This window comes from Entelurus aequoreus, linkage group LG18, assembly GCF_033978785.1.
Source record: "Entelurus aequoreus isolate RoL-2023_Sb linkage group LG18, RoL_Eaeq_v1.1, whole genome shotgun sequence".
NCBI classification, from domain to species: Eukaryota; Metazoa; Chordata; class Actinopteri; order Syngnathiformes; family Syngnathidae; genus Entelurus; species Entelurus aequoreus.
In genome coordinates, this window is record NC_084748.1 from 40,235,306 (window position 1) to 40,252,805 (window position 17,500).

At 39.0% G+C, this 17,500-nt stretch overlaps 1 protein-coding gene across 2 annotated transcripts in view; it reads right to left on the bottom strand.

Annotated features, from left to right (window-relative positions):
- Nucleotides 1-14,807: 14,807 nt before the first annotated feature.
- Nucleotides 14,808-17,500, bottom strand: part of sorcs3a (sortilin related VPS10 domain containing receptor 3a) — a 712,571-nt gene continuing 709,878 nt past the window's right edge. Inside the window, exon 27 of one of the 2 annotated variants that reach the window (XM_062027155.1) lies at nt 14,808-15,846. In XM_062027155.1, the coding sequence (XP_061883139.1) occupies nt 15,788-15,846 (59 nt within the window). In that variant the 3' untranslated portion in view covers nt 14,808-15,787. The remainder of the gene's footprint in view (nt 15,847-17,500) is intronic. The other variant, XM_062027158.1, reaches the window with a different exon arrangement.

Genomic DNA, 17,500 nt, shown 5'->3' on the forward strand with positions numbered 1-17,500 from the left:
TGTACAACTTTTGATCGAGACTGTATGTATTTGAAATTGAGCCTGAAATTGGCAATAAATGTTAAAAAGAGCGTCAGACTCTGTGTGACTTCTTAACAAGCTCAGAGGTGAGAAAGCAGCTCGCCAGCTGATGATGTCAATACAGCAGCATAAGAAAGTTGTCTCGCTCTGATCTACGCACCGCTAAATGTAGGTCCTTAATGTTAGTGATTATAATACCAATTTTAGCAAACACGATACGGAATATCGCATTATTCATTTGTTTTTCGACAAAATGGCGGCGCATTGAAATGCAGCAGCTTGAAGACGCTCTTGGGAATGTAGAGCGATTTGGCAAAAAACACCCGTCATTTCTGTCAATTTCATGGCTGGCCCAAAATGTGAACACTCTGTGATCACATACGACCGACAGACAATTCTGGATGTGGATGGATCGGGTCGTTATAGACTGAAAGATGCATGTACGGTGGACCTCCTCGCTAGCATGGGAATACTTCGCGGGCTACATCGAGCGGCCTTTGTAGCAGCGGAGTCAAGTACTAGCGGAGACCGTCAATGGAGGCGACGTAAGCGGTGTGAGCGGAAGCAGAAGCGGGGATGCCGAGCGGGGCTAACAACAAAGGCTAATCACCAAAGAAGCGTGGAGTGTCTGGGTAAGAAGTCATTTAAACTAGAACTAGCCAGCGCCAGGCTGGATAATCCCTGCACACATAGCAATTCTCTTAGAATAAAACACAACTCACATAATGTTTTTTCTTTTGTGACCGTGTCACATTGTACTGAGGTGGCTAACTATGATGCGTTCAGTTTATCGCAGCATCAAGCAAACAATCTGAAAATTCCCATCGTATCAATTCCTAGATATGGTTGAAACTATTTAAAGTTCACTACGCATAATAAAAGCAACATTATTAATATTGCTACTTCCCATAATTTCAACAAACAATCCTCAAAACAGCCCACTACCTATAATATGGGCTTTTTAAACATAAGATCATTATCTTCCAAAACGTTATTAGTTAATGAGGTCATTAGAGACAACAAACTTGACGTCGTTGGTCTCGCCGAGACCTGGCTCAAACCAGACGATTTTTTTGCGCTAAATGAGGCATCTTCTCCTAACTATACGAATGCACATGTTGCCCGTCCTCTTAAAAGGGGAGGGGGTGTCGCACTAATATACAATGAAAACTATAATTTTATACCTAACCTAAATAATAAATATAACTCGTTTGAGGTGCTCACTATGAGGTTTGTCACACCGCTGCCTCTCCACCTGGCTGTTATCTACCGCCCCCCCTGGGCCCTATTCGGACTTCATCAGTGAATTCTCAGAGTTTGTTGCTGATCTAGTGACGCACGCCGACAATATAATCATAATGGGGGACTTTAATATCCATATGAATACCCCATCGGACCCACCATGCGTGGCGCTCCAGACTATAATTGATAGCTGTGGTCTTACACAAATAATAAATGAACCCACGCATCGCAACGGTAATACGATAGATCTAGTGCTTGTCAGGGGTGTCACCACCTCTAAAGTTACGATACTCCCGTACACTAAAGTAATGTCCGATCATTACCTTATAAAATTCGAAGTTCTGACTCATTGTCAACAAACTAATAATAATAATAATAATAACTATAGCAGCCGCAACATTAATGCTGCCACAATGACGACTCTTACTGACCTACTGCCTTCGGTAATGGCACCATTCCCAAATTATGTGGGCTCTATTGATAACCTCACTAACAACTTTAACGACGCCCTGCGCGAAACCATTGATAGTGTAGCACCGCTAAAGCTAAAAAGGGCCCCTAAAAGGCGTGACCCATGGTTTACAGAAGAAACTAAAGCCCAGAAATTATCATGTAGAAAGCTGGAACGCAAATGGCGTGCGACTAAACTTGAGGTTTTCCATCAAGCATGGAGTGATAGTTTAATAACTTATAAATGCATGCTTACCTCAGCTAAAGCTAAATATTACTCAAATCTCATCCACCTCAACAAAAATGATCCTACATTTTTGTTTAGTACGGTAGCATCGCTAACCCAACAAGGGACTCCTCCGAGTAGCTCCACCCACTCAGCAGATGACTTTATGAATTTCTTTAATAAGAAAATTGAAGTCATTAGAAAAGAGATGAAAGACAATGCATCTCAGCTACAACTGGGTTCTATTAACACAAATACGACTGTATATACGACGGACACTGCCCTCCAAAATAGTTTCTCTCTCTTTGATTAAATAACATTGGAGGAATTGTTAAAATGTGTAAATGGGACAAAACAAACAACATGTTTACTTGACCCAATTCCTGGGAAACTTATCAAGGAGCTTTTTGTATTATTAGGTCCATCAGTGTTAAATATTATAAACTTATCACTTTCCTCTGGCACTGTTCCCCTAGCATTCAAAAAAGCGGTTATTCATCCTCTACTCAAAAGACCTAACCTCGATCCTGACCTCATGGTAAACTACCGGCCGGTGTCCCACCTTCCGTCTATCTCGAAAATCCTCGAAAAAATTGTCGCACAGCAGCTAAATGAACACTTAGCGTCTAACAATCTCTGTGAACCTTTTCAATCCGGTTTCAGGGCAAATCACTCTACGGAGACAGCCCTCGCAAAAATGACTAATGATCTATTGCTAACGATGGATTCTGATGCGTCATCTATGTTGCTGCTTCTTGATCTTAGCGCCGCTTTCAATACTGTTGATCATAATATTTTATTAGAGCGTATCAAAACGCGTATTGGGATGTCAGACTTAGCCTTGTCTTGGTTTAACTCTTATCTTACTGACAGGATGCAGTGTGTCTCCCATAACAATGTGAACTCGGACTATGTTAAGGTAACGTGCGGAGTTCCCCAGGGTTCGGTTCTTGGCCCTGCACTCTTTAGTATTTACATGCTGCCGCTTGGTGACATCATACGCAAATACGGTGTTAGCTTTCACTGTTATGCTGATGACACTCAACTCTACATGACCCTAAAGCTGACCAACACGCCGGATTGTAGTCAGCTGGAGGCGTGTCTTAATGAAATTAAACAATGGATGTCCGCTAGCTTTTTGCAACTCAACGCTAAGAAAACGGAAATGCTGATTATCGGTCCTGCTCAACACCGACATCTATTTAATAATACCACCTTAACATTTGACAACCAAACAATTAAACAAGGCGACTCGGTAAAGAATCTGGGTATTATCTTCGACCCAACTCTCTCGTTTGAGTCACACATTAAGAGTGTTACTAAAACGGCCTTCTTTCATTTCCGTAATATCGCTAAAATTCGTTCCATTTTGTCCACAAGCGATGCTGAGATCATTATCCATGCGTTCGTTACATCTCGTCTCGATTACTGTAACGTATTATTTTCGGGTCTCCCTATGTCTAGCATTAAAAGATTACAGATGGTACAAAATGCGGCTGCTAGACTTTTGACAAAAACAAGAAAGTTTGATCATATTACGCCTATACTGGCTCACTTGCACTGGCTTCCTGTGCACCTAAGATGCGACTTTAAGGTTTTACTACTTACGTATAAAATACTACACGGTCAAGCTCCTGCCTACCTTGCCGATTGTATTGTACCATATGTCCCGGCAAGAAATCTGCGTTCAAAGAACTCCGGCTTATTAGTGATTCCCAGAGCCCAAAAAAAGTCTGCGGGCTATAGAGGGTTTTCTATTCGGGCTCCAATACTATGGAATGCCCTCCCGGTAAAAGTTAGAGATGCTACCTCAGTAGAAGCATTTAAGTCTCATCTTAAAACTCATTTGTATACTCTAGCCTTTAAATAAACTCCCTTTTTAGACCAGTAGATCTGCCGTTTCTATTCTTTTCTTTTCTACTCTGCTCCCAACCCGGGGTGGACCGCTAGCCTGTGCATCGGATGGGGATATCTCTACGCTGCTGACCCGTCTCCGCTCGGGATGGTTCCTGCTGGCCCCACTATGGACTGGTCTTTCGCTGATGTGTTGGACTTTCACAATATTATGTCAGACCCACTCGACATCCATTGCTTTCGGTCTCCCCTAGAGGGGGGGGGGGGTTACCCACATATGCGGTCCTCTCCAAGGTTTCTCATAGTCATTCACATTGACGTCCCACTGGGATGAGTTTTCCTTGCCCGTATGTGGGCTCTGTACCGAGGATGTCGTTGTGGCTTGTACAGCCCTTTGAGACACTTGTGATTTAGGGCTATATAAATAAACATTGATTGATTGATTGATTGATTTGTCAAAAGAATAGTCGCCAGAACAGTTCATGTGATGATATACAAAAATACATTTATTTGAAACAATTTGAAAATGACATGTCTTTATCGTAGAAATATCAACCTTAAGAGAAAGAAAATACAATAATACAGATGGTGCATGCACTGAAAATGATTTTGGGGCACTAATAAAAACATCACATTGCTTTTGCCTTCCGCTTATAAGAGCAAGAACCACAGCAAATACAAAGCAAAACAATTCACTTCATCCCACCATGATCGGTTCATCACAGTAATGATGACAATCGTACATCAGCATGACACAATTCTTTTTTTAAATTATTTATTTATATGTGGCATCACCATTTAAGTGTGGACATGAATAACAATAATTCTGATTGGTGAAAAAAAAAAAAAAAAAAAAGATTCAGATTCTGACACCTGGGATGATTGATTGACAACCCAGTTGATGATAACCACTATAATGTATCGACACATGACGCGCTTTCATATTTGATACCAATAATAGTCGCTGCATTCAGAATACTTGAGGAATTAGAAGCTATACTGAGCAAAACCTAAACCGCAAAAAAAAATAAAAAATACTAAGCTATGGTTAGATAAAAAGGAATAAATAGGTAATTCATGTAAACAAATATGTTATAACATATTACCAAATATGTACAAATGATTGCAGTGTTTTGTGTTTTCATCATCTTACTTTTATGTCACACCGATGGCTCAAAAGCTACAGTATCATGTTTTTTATACTACACTATAAAACTTCAGTTACAGTTAGAGATGTCCGATAATGGCTTTTCTGCCGATATCCGATATTGTCCAACTCTTAATTACCGATTCCGATATCAACCGATACCGATATATACAGTCGTGGAATTAACACATTTTTATGCCTAATTTTGTTGTGATGCCCCGCTGGATGCATTAAACAATGTAACAAGGTTTCCAAAATAAATCAACTCAAGTTATGGAAAAAAATGCCAACATGACACTGCCATATTTATTATTGAAGTCACAAAGTGCATTATTTTTTAACATGCCTCAAAACAGCAGCTTGGAATTTGGGACATGCTCTCACTGAGATAGCATGAGGAGGTTGAGGTGGGCGGGGGGTGTATATTTTAGCGTCCCGGAAGAGTTAGTGCTGCAAGGGGTTCTGGGTATTTGTTCTGTTGTGTTACGGTGCGGATGTTCTCCCGAAATGTGTTTGTCATTCTTGTTTGGTGTGGGTTCACAGTGTGGCGCATATTTGTAACAGTGTTAAAGTTGTTTATACGTCCACCCTCAGTGTGACCTGTATTGCTGTTGACCAATTATGCCTTGCATTCACTTGTGTGTGTGAAAAGCCGTAGATATTATGTGATTGGGGCGGCACGCAAAGGCAGTGCCTTTAAGGCACGTCCCCAATATTGTTTTCTCCCCGGGAGAAATTCGGGAGAATGGTTGGTTGATTTTCAGGAGGGGCACTGAAATTCGGGAGTCTCTTGGGAAAATCGGGAGGGTTGGCAAGTATGACCGGGAGACCCAACTGCTCTGTACTTCTCCCTACGTCCGTGTACCACTCCGTACAGCGGCGTTTTAAAAAGTCATACATTTTACTTTTTGAAACCAATACCGATAATTTCCGATATTACATTTTAAAGCATTTATCAGCCGATAATATCGGCAGTCCGATATTATCGGGCATCTCTAGTTACAGTATGTCATTATCACCGTCAACTGAGAGGTCTTTAATGGTGAATCTCTATTACCTGCTATGTTAGCAGCCTCGGCTAACATTGCAGGTAATAGTGATAACTGGGTAACACATGGCACACTGACAAAGCCTAACCTATTGTCACTATAACAATCTACAAGGTTAAAATAGCTTTCTTCTCTTTCTTCTCCTCCATTTTTCCGCTTTCCTTTGTATTTCTAGTTATTATTACATATGTATTGTTGCATTTGAGCAACTGTATTGTTGATAGTAGATGTAAATTATTGGTATAATTCATTATCAATAGCGCTATTTCTATTGGTATTTGTATTGCTCCATTTGTAGTGTAATAATGCTCATTGTCATTTCTGTATTATTATTTATTTCACTAACTGCTTCTTTGCTATCACTTTTACTATTATATTTTACATATCCTATTTGTTGATGTTGCTCTATTGTAGGGCTGCAACAACTAATCGATTATACGAATAGTTGGCGATTAATTTAGCCATTCGATACGTTGGATCTATGCTATGCGCATGCGCAGAGGCAATTTATTTATTTTAAAACATTTTTTACATTTTTGTATTTTTTTTATAAACCTTTATTTATAAACTGCAACATGTACAAACAGCTGAGAAACAATAATCATAATAAGTATGGTGCCAGTATGCTGTTTTTTTTCAATAAAATACTGGAAAGGATATAAATGTAGTTGGTCTCTTTTATCCGATTATTAATCGATTAATCAAAGTAATAATCGACAGATTAATCGATTATCAAATTAATCGTTAGTTGCAGCCCTACTCTATTGTTGTTGTTGTTATTATTGTTCTGTTTGCTGTTCTTGTTCTGGTCTCTCTGCCTTATCCCCCTCTTGTCCCCACAATTTCCCCGTCTGTCTTCCTTTTTTTTCTCTTTCTATCCCCTCCTGCTCCGGCCCGACTGCACCAAATGATAATATAAATACATTTAATAAAATCAAATACAAATAAGGCAACAAGAGAAGTATTCCACACTTCTCTTTTGTAAAGTAAATCTGAACAGCCAATATGGGCATCTACATCTACTATATCAGTGGTCCCCAACCACCAATAAAAAATAAAAATAAAAAAAATAAAAAATGTTTTTGATTAAATCAACATAAAAAACACAATATATACATTACATATCAATATAGATCAATACAGTCTGCAGGGATACAGTCTGTAAGCACACATGATTGTATTTCTTGATGAAAAAAAAAAAAAAAAAAAAAAAAAAAAAAATCCCCCCTCACCCCCGGTCCGCGGGATACATTTTCAAGCGTTGACCGATCCGCAGCTCCAAAAAGGTTGGGGACCACTGAACTATATGATTTGCCTGAGAAGCTGGACAGGACCAAATAAATAAATAAAAATAAATACAATTAAAAAAAAAATTGACAAAAGGAATGTGGATGATGTGCAAACTTCTAAAGATGCAGTATGGAAGGGATTAGCATGGCCCCACTCTTGGGTGGATCTCGCGTTCTGCTGAAAATGACGGAAAGCGCCACACTACATAGCATTCGATGCTGCGGCCAAAGTTGGAACTGCCACAAAACACACTTTTTGAAAATATTCAGCGCCCCACCAATTTGTCGCGTTTCATGTGTCGGGTAAACCGCCACGAATGGGGCCAAATGAATCCCCTTCCTACTGTATCTCTAAAAATGTATGTCTCTACCCATTACAAATAATGAGCCACTCCTTTTGTTGCCTGGGCCGCTTGTTTTTATTCAAGCTGGAAGAGGGGTGTCAAACGTTTGGCCCGCGGGCCAGATCAGGCCCGCCAACGGGTTTTTTTGTCCGGCCCGCGGCATGGGTTTGCTAAGTGTAAAAATTGCGCTGAAATTTTCGAGTGAAAGAAACTGCTGTTCTAAAGGTGTCCACTGGATGTCACAATAGCAATTGGAGAAAAAAAAAAAAATTCCAAATATATTGCAAAAATCGAACTTAACAACGACTGGACAACAAAGTATGAATGTCCTACTGTAATAAGAGCGCGAGTCATTTTATTTTGGCGGACTTATTGACCCAGACAAGCAGCAACAATGGTAGAAATCCAAGCGTTTAAGCGTAATCACGTCAAATCTTTGTAAGTAGATATCATTTTTGCATGGAGATATTTTGTTTGAAATTGCAGACTTAGTGATGTCTTTGATTGACCGGTAGACGGCGACAACGCTAATAGTCATAAGTTGCATACAATGTTTGGTGTGTGAATGTTGTGTAATTTCTTCATGTGTAAACATTTGTAGTTTATCGTGTGAATTTATTGACACTAAACCTATTTTATTTACAAAACCTAAAACCAGTGAAGTTGGCACGTTGTGTAAATGGTAAATAAAAACAGAATACAATGATTTGCGAATCCTTTTTAACGTGTATTCAATTGAATAGACTGCAAAGACAAGATATGTAATGTTGGAACTGAGAAGCTTATTTTTTTTGTTGTAAATATTAGCTCATTTGGAGTTCGATGCATGCAACATGTTTCAAAAAAGCTGGCACAAGTGGCAAAAAAAGACTGGGAAAGTGGAACACTTATTTGGAACGGGTGAACAGGCTAATTGGGAACAGGTGGGTGCCATGATTGGGTATAAAAGCAGCTTCCATGAAATGCTCAGTCATTCACAAACAAGGATGCGGCGAGGGTCACCACTTTGTCAACAAATGCGGCAGTTTAAAAACATTTCTCAACCAGCTATATTGCAAGGAATTCAGGGATTTCACCATCTACGGTCCGTAATATCATCAAAAGGTTCAGAGAATCTGGAGAAATCACTGCACGTAAGCGATGATATTATGGACCTTTGATCCCTTAGGCGGTACTGCATCAAAAAGAGACATCAGTGTGTAAAAGATATCACCACATGGACTCAGGAACACTTCAGAAAACCACTGTCAGTAACTACACTTTGTCGCTACATCTGTAAGTGCAAGTTAAAACTCTACTATGCAAATCAGAAGCTATTTATCAACAACACCCAGAAACGCCACTAGCTGTAACACAGTAGTAAAAATGCCCCTTTGCCAACTTTTTTGCAATGTGTTAAATTCTAAGTTAATAATTATTTGAAAAAAAAAAAAAGTTTCTCAGTTGAACACTGAATACGTTGTCTTTGCAGTCTATTCAATTGAATATAGGTTGAAAAGGATTTGCAAAACATTGTATTCTGTTTTTATTTACGATTTACACAACGTTACACAATGGTTTTGGATTTTGTATGTAAAATACACAATAAACATTGTATTTTTATGTTTATGTTTTCAGTCTTACAATCCTGAATGAAGGGAGAAGTGTAAAGAAATAAAAACTTTGGACCGCCTTCCTCGATCCTCGACACTCGCCTGGACACGGACCTTGTCACTTTTCCCCTGCCCTGGATCATCTGACTGCCTTGTTCCTTCTCCTCGTTTCAACATTTGGTAAGACTCAACAGCTAATTATTCATACACATAGTCTTCCAGCATACACCCCTTCTGGATATTAATTCACACTCCATTTCTGTAGTTATTATTATTGTTTGATTATTATATATATGGTAATATATATGATAAAATACATAGAGCTAAACTTCCCCCTGGTGTCTTTGCCGTTATCTCCACTCTGTAAACATAACAGTTGGAACACCCAACTGTGCCCAAGACCCAACCTCCGGGGTGATAAATTTAGGTCGTCCTGAAGTATTTGGAGGTAATCCTCCTTTTTCATTGTCCCATTTACTCTCTGTAAAGCACCAGTTCCATTGGCAGCAAAACAGGCCCAGAGCATAATACAACCACCACCATGCTTGACGGTAGACCTGGTGTTCCTGGGATTAAAGGCCTCACCTTTTCTCCTCCAAACATATTGCTGGGTATTGTGCCCAAACAGCTCAATTTTCATATGGACAAAGACCAGACATTCTGGAGGAAAGTTCTGTGGTTCTGAGTTGTAGAAATTATTGGAAACTCAAGACAGCCATGACATTATGTTCTTTACAAGTGTATGTCAACTTTTGACCACAACTGCCCATGGAAATTAATTGAAATTAATGTATTCCCTTTCGTAGCGCAGCCGTGCAACAGAGACCACAGGACACCTGGAGCAGTTTCAGGCGAGCACATCAAGGCGAGCTGAAGGAGGAGGTTGTGGAAGCTGGACTGCAGCTAAAGGTTTGGAAAACAAAGGTATTTCGATCTCTAGCTATAAGCCTAAGGTGTCCAAACTTTGTCCATAGAGGGCCACATTCAGTAAAAGCGAAGGATGCGGGGGCCACTTTGATACATTTTGTATGTCAAAGATGCCAAAAGCATTCCAAACAAAGCTGGCTGAGCAAAACACCCACGTTAGTTTTGTGTTATAGGTGAGAAATGGTTAAAAAAAAAAAGGTAAAACAGGTGAAAATGTGCGTAGTCTAATAACTAGGGCTGTCAAAAATAAGGAGATAACTCATGCATCACAATCACACAATCAAAAAATATTGCATTAACCACATATTGTATATATGCGGATTGATCATACCATTTATTTTCCTCCTTTACCTTCTATCTGTTCTTGCAATATATGGTTTTTTAATTCATCAAAATGTTCAAGTTAATTGAGATTATACAGTCAAGTTAATACAATTACTGTAGTATTACTTCTGATTAATCATGATTAATCCCTACTCAAAAGTGCAATATAAGTTATTTTGAAAATATATAGTTTGACTGCATTACTAATAGGGTTGCAAAATTCCGGGAATATTCAAAGTTGGAAACTTTCCATGGGAATTAACGGGAATTAATGGGAAATTAATGGGAATAAACATTGAATGCAACATGCTAGATCTTGCAGCATGATTATTAGCTAAAACAACCTGATTTTTTGCAAATTCAGTAGAATTTTCAACCCTGCACTGTGCATTCCTCCATCACATGTGCAGAGCATTCTTCCATCACATGCACAGATAATTCCCAGCATGCTAAATACTAAATCAAAACGTGTAGTTTCCTCTGCCTTCTTTAGGGCTATATAAATAAACATTGATTGATTGATTGATTCTGCTAGCCATTCTGTTGTCATACAAGAATGTAGGTTATAGTTTGATTTAGCATGCTGATTGAGTGTACATTTATTCATCTAGCCTATTTCTATTCATTTGTCCATCAGTAAAATATTTTTAAAGACTACTCCAATTGTTTAGCTGAATATTTATATCTGTGTGGGGCATTGCATTAGTGTTTTACAGGAATAAATGAAAAAACAGAGGCTTGAGAAGCTTAACTAAATGCTTTCATTTTACATTTTGAATGGGACTTTTTGGGTGGGGGGCATCATTTATTTTATTCAATCAACATTGATGTTTGATGAAGTTCTGCTCACAAAATAAAATTTGTATTACAAATGTTTGCATGCATGTCTGCTTATTATGACCACACAATGTTTATATTTAGGTGTGTATGTGATGGTTACTATAAATGACCCCAAATTTCCTGTTAATTCCCCATTAATTCCCATTAATTCCCATGGACGGTGTCCAACTTTGAATAACCAAAAAATGTTTAATATTTCCAAACTTCCCGAGCTTAACTTCCCGTGGTAAATTTCCGGAAAGTTTCCAGAACATTCCACCCCTTTGCAACCCTAATTACTAATAACATCTCAATAAAAAGGGATCAATTAAATTTTTACAATCTGCAGAGGGCCAATAAAAACTAGCCGCAGTCCGAAATTGGCCCCTGGGCAGCACTTTAGACACATGTGCTATAAGTTAATGCTAGCAAGTAAGACCGGATGTTTTTTGGGGGGATCTTGCGGCATTCAATGTGGCTCGGAAACACGTAGCTTAAATTGTGATCGCAATTCAAATCAAATTTTTATCTTAAAGAGGAACTGCACTTTTTTGTGGAAAGTTGCCATTCCTTCACAATCATTATGAAAGACATGATGACGGATGTTATTTTTTTTGCAATGTAAATATTGAATAAATGCGATCAAAAGTCCACTTACAATGGAGCCTATGGGAGCTGCACAATTTCGCTTACAAAGCCCTAAAAAAAACCATCCAAACACCTCCATTAAGGTTTTATATACATGCTATAAGTATATATGTATGTAAAGTAGTAACGGGCACATTTATAATAACATTTATTATTAAAGTATTTTGCTAATTTTAAGCATACGCGTAGCATTCATTTAAAAACACGCATCACAGCGTTTACCCATTTTCTTCATCACTGATTATTACTCACTGCAGACTTCATGAAGGCCCAAAAACATAATAAAACATCACTTACTGTATAAGGTCTGCTGTCATTAGGATGCTGACTGCTGGGATGTTCGTATTTTCCCATTGAAATGTAGACCAAGCGTCTTTTTGTGTCGTTATGGCCATTTTTGGGTCCTAAATGGCTGTATAAGTGTACCAACTTGTCGGAATACCTACTCAGACTTCTTCTGTCCAGGAGACATGCATTATTTATGATCTAGAATACATTTACAGGGAGCAAGGAAGCGAGAAAGGAGCAGACCACTCGATGTAAACATAGGGACACACGGTAATCACGGCGCCGCTATAAATAGTTATTCTGCGTTACAGCTTATAATAACAATATCACTAATACTTGGTTAATATTTAAGTCACGAAATGACCCAGAAACAAGTGAAGTTGGCACGTTGTGTAAAGTGTAAATAAAAACAGAATACGATGATTTGCAAATCATTTTCAACCTATTTTCAATTCAATAGACCGCAAAGACAAGATATTTAATGTTCGAACTGGAAAACGTTGTTATTTTTTGCAAAAATTTGGCTCATTTGGAATTTGATGCCTGCAACATGTTTAAAAAAAGCTGGCACACGTGGCAAAAAAGACTGAGAAAGTTGAGGAATGCTCATCACACACTTATTTGAAACATCCCACAGGTGAACAGGCTAATTGGGAACAGGTGGGTCTCATGATTGGGTATAAAAGCAGCTTCCATGAAATGCTCAGTCATTCACAAACAAGGATGGGGCGATGGGGCATTTGTTCACAAAGTAAACAAATGCATGAAGAAATTGTCGAACAGTTTAAGAACAACATTTCTCAACCAGCTATTGCAAGGAATTAAGGAATTTAACCATCTACGGTCCGTAATATCATCAAAAGTTTAAGAGAACCTGGAGAAATCACTGCACGTAAGCGGCAATGCCCGTGATCTTCGATCCCTCAGGCGGTACTGCATCAAAAATCGACATCAGTGTGTAAAGGATATCACCGCATGGGCTCAAGAACACTTCATAAAACCACTATCAGTAACTACGGTTGGTCGCTATATCTGTAAGTGTAAGTTAAAACTCTACTATGCAAAGCGAAAGCCATTTATCAACAACACCCAGAAAAGCTGTCGGCTTCGCTGGGCCTGAGCTCATCCAAGATGGACTGATGCAAAGTGGAAAAGTGTTCTGTGGTCTGACGAGTCCACATTTCAAATAGTTTTTGGAAACTGTGGACGTCGTGTCCTCCGGACCAAAGAGGAAAAGAACCATCCGGATTGTTATAGGCGCAAAGTTAAAAAGCCAGCATCTGTGGTGGTATGGGGGTGTATTAGTGCCCAAGACATGGGTAACTTACACATCTGTGAAGGCGCCATTAATGCTGAAAGGTACATACAGGTTTTGGAGCAACATATGTTGCCATCCAAGCAACGTTACCAAGGACGCCCCTGCTTATTTCAGCAAGACAATGCCAAGCCACGTGTTACATCAACGTGGCTTCATAGTAAAAGAGTGCGGGTAGTAGACTGGCCTGCCTGTAGTCCAGACCTGTCTCCCATTGAAAATGTGTGGCGCATTATGAAGCCTAAAATACCACAACGGAGACCCCCGGACTGTTGAACAACTTAAGCTGTACATCAAGCAAGAATGGGAAAGAATTCCACCTGAAAAGCTTAAACAATTGGTCTCCTCAGTTCCCAAACGTTTACTGAGCGTTGTTAAAAGGAAAGGCCATGTAACACAGTGGTAACAAGTGGTGTTGCTGCCATTAAATTCTAAGTTAATGACTATTTGCAAAAAAAACTAAGTTTCTCAGTTCGAACATTAAATATCTTGTCTTTGCAGTCTATTCAATTGAATATAAGTTGAAAAGGATTTGCAAATCATTGTATTCTGTTTTTATTTACTTGCCAACTTCACTGGTTTTGGGTTTTGTAAAAGAGTATTTTGAATGTTTATTTATTGGATTTTATGGGCGAAATAGTGGAGTTTCCAGTGGATCCGCTGTCAGAAGACTTATTTTAGAACGCATTAAAAAAAAAAAAAAAAATCCATACGTCTTCATGTCTCTCATAATGATTGTGGACTATTGAGGTACCAATCTATGTTACTTTAAATAGCTCAAAAGGTCAAACTTTCAGAAAATGTTAGATATGGCATAAGGAGCAAAGTGATTACATTCTGTTCCGGATCACCGCCTGAATTCAGGACTTTAGGTTGTTAGAGCTTTGTACCAGACTATATGTTTCCCTAGTCAGACAAATATTGCATTGTGTGAGTAGAATGTCGTGCAACACAAGAATGAAATACGGTGTGCTCGCTCTTCAGAATATAATGTTTCAATCTGAGTTCTTCTCTCGTAATGGTGCCATTGAACTTGCAAGTAGAACTGGGTTGTCCTTCAAAGGTAAAATGCAACGTAAAAGGAAACAAATAACGTTCACTATTTTGGTGCACTTTGGCCATTGTCTTTGTAAAGAGGGACAAGCAAAAGCACCATTTCTGAAGACCTGAGTCTTGACACATTCTAATGCAGTGGTTCTTAACCTGGGTTCGATCGAACCCTAGGGGTTCGGTGAGTCTGCCTCAGGGGTTCGGTGGGGCATCCGCCGCGGAGGTCAAGACACACCCGACTCATCGTGTAAATACAAACTTCTCCCTATCGGCGTATTATGGATACGGCAACAGCAGAAGTCACACTGGTTTTCAGGTGTGTAATTTGTTGTGAGTTCATGCACTGTGTTGGTTTTGTTCTTTGAACTTTGTCTTGAATTTGAAAAAAAAACAACTATTTATTTTTCACTAAAGAAGGGTTCGGTGAATGGGCATATGAAACTGGTGGGGTTCGGTACCTCCAACAAGGTTAAGAACCACTGTTCTAATGTATAATGAAAAGTTAACATGGTACATTTTGTTCCTTTACATTTATTTCCAGAAACATCGAGGTTTTGTAAAATGTGCAATATGCTAACAAATTGTCAATGATAGAAACAGTTCTAAGATATGCATGTCAACCCACTGCGGATGAAGAGTCTTGAAATAGATCAGTGGGGGCTTCTGGACGGACTATGAAAATAACTATTTACAGTAGTTCCGTATTTACAAAACATAAATTGAATGCTCGGTTGGAACATGCACCAGTCAATGATCCATTTTACAGTAAAGCGGATGTTGCTTCTTCTTTTTTTTTTTTTTTTCAAAACACACAATAAGAACCAGACCGTTGATCTTTCTTTGCTATGTCACTCAAGAGTAGGAGCTTTTACAAAGCTACAATATATACAGGACACGTGATAGCGCTGCACTCTATATTCAAGCAATATTCCTCGTTTAAAAAACAGAAATTATTTTTAAAGCAAACAGTTTGCCAACCTGATAACTGTTACATAGCTGATACACCCACAAAACACTAGATTCTGTCTGTATTTATAATAATCTCATGGAATACGTTGGTTTGCTGCATGGATGTTTGTGTCGCACAACATCCATGCACAGCTGTAAAAATGGGGACCCCTTAGAAAAACTATTAACAGGAGTTGTGTTGAGAATTACACAACTGAAAGAGAGACCCCCCCCTCCCCGGACATGAGAAAGCTTCACACGCTCGTACAGTTCGGTATCTCCCTTGTGCTCTCATAGGTGTTCGTGGCTCCCCCTGAGAAGATACAGCAGAAACACAAAAGACGATGAGTTAGTCCACTCCAATCTTCTAATAATCCAATTGTCATGTCTGTGTGATCATGTTTTGTTTTAGTTATGTTCGGTTTTGTTTTTGGACTCTTTGTACACTCTTGTTTGTTTTGTCACCATAGCAACCATTAGTTTCGCCTGTTTCACGTTTTGCACTCGCGCACCTGTTGTCGATCATGTCTATATTATTTAAGCCCATTGTTGTCAGGAAGTCAGCCTGGCGACAATACCTCTGCTACCCATGAGATTCCTGTTTACTGTAGTTCATGCTTCATGCCATGCCACTGTAAGTGTTTTTGTTTCATGTTCATAGTTAATTGCCTTTGTGCTAGTCTTTTGTTTCATTAGTCAAGTTTGTTCTCCGCCATTGTGCGCGCCTTTTGTTTGCTTCCTTTTTTTGTAGTTTGTTAGTGTTTAAATAAATATGTACTTACCTTCACGCATTGCCCGCTCCAACTTTACTTGCATCTCAGGAAAACAAACAACCCATAGTCCTAGTCTTGACACCAATAGACTTAGATTTTTGTCTAAAAAACATTAAACCCTGAAACTAATGAACAGTCGTGGTCACTTGTAAAGAACATAATGTCATGGCTGTCTTGAGTTTCCAATCATTTCTACAACTCTTATTTTTTTGTGATAGAGTAATTGGAGCACATACTTGTTGGTCACAGAAAAAACATTCATGAAGTTTGGTTCTTTTATGAATTTATTATGGGTCTACTGAAAATGTGAGCAAATCTGCTGGATCAAAAGTATGCACAATGTTATTATTTGGTTACATGTCCCTTGGCAAGTTTCACTGCAATAAGGCGCTTTTGGTAGCCATCCACAAGCTTCTGGCAAGCTTCTGGTTGACTTTTTGACCACTCCTCTTGACCAAATCGGTGCAGTTCAGCTAAATTTGTTGGGTATTGTGGCCAAACAGCTTAATTTTTGTTTCATTTGACATCACATGGACAAAGAAAAGACCTTCTGGAGGAAATTTCTGTGGTCAGATGAAACAAAAATTTAGCTGTTTGGCCACAATACCCAGCAATATGTTTGGAGGACAAAAGGTGAGGCCTTTAAACCCAAGGAACACCATTCCCACCGTTAAGCATGGTGGTGGTAGTATTATGCTCTGGGCTTGTTTTGCTGCCAATGGAACTGGTGCTTTACAGAGAGTAAATGGGACAATGAAAAAGGAGGATTACCTCCAAATTCTTCAGGACAACCTAAAATCATCAGCCCGGAGGTTGGGTCTTGGGCGCAGTTGGGTGTTCCAACAGGACAATGACCCCAAACACACGTCAAAAGTGGTAAAGGAATGGCTAAATCAGGCTAGAATTAAGGTTTTAGAATTGCCTTCCCAAAGTCCTGACTTAAACATGTGGACAATGCTGAAGAAACAAGTCTATGTCAGAAAACCAAGAAATGTAGGTTAACTGTAGGGCTGGGCGATATGGCGTCTTTTTAATATCTCAATATTTTTAGGCCATGTCACGATACACGATATATATCTCTATATTTTGCCTTAGCCTTCAATGAACACTTGATGCATATAATCACACCGGTATGATGATTGTACGTGTCTACATTAAAACATTCTTCTTCATACTGCATTAATATATGCTCAT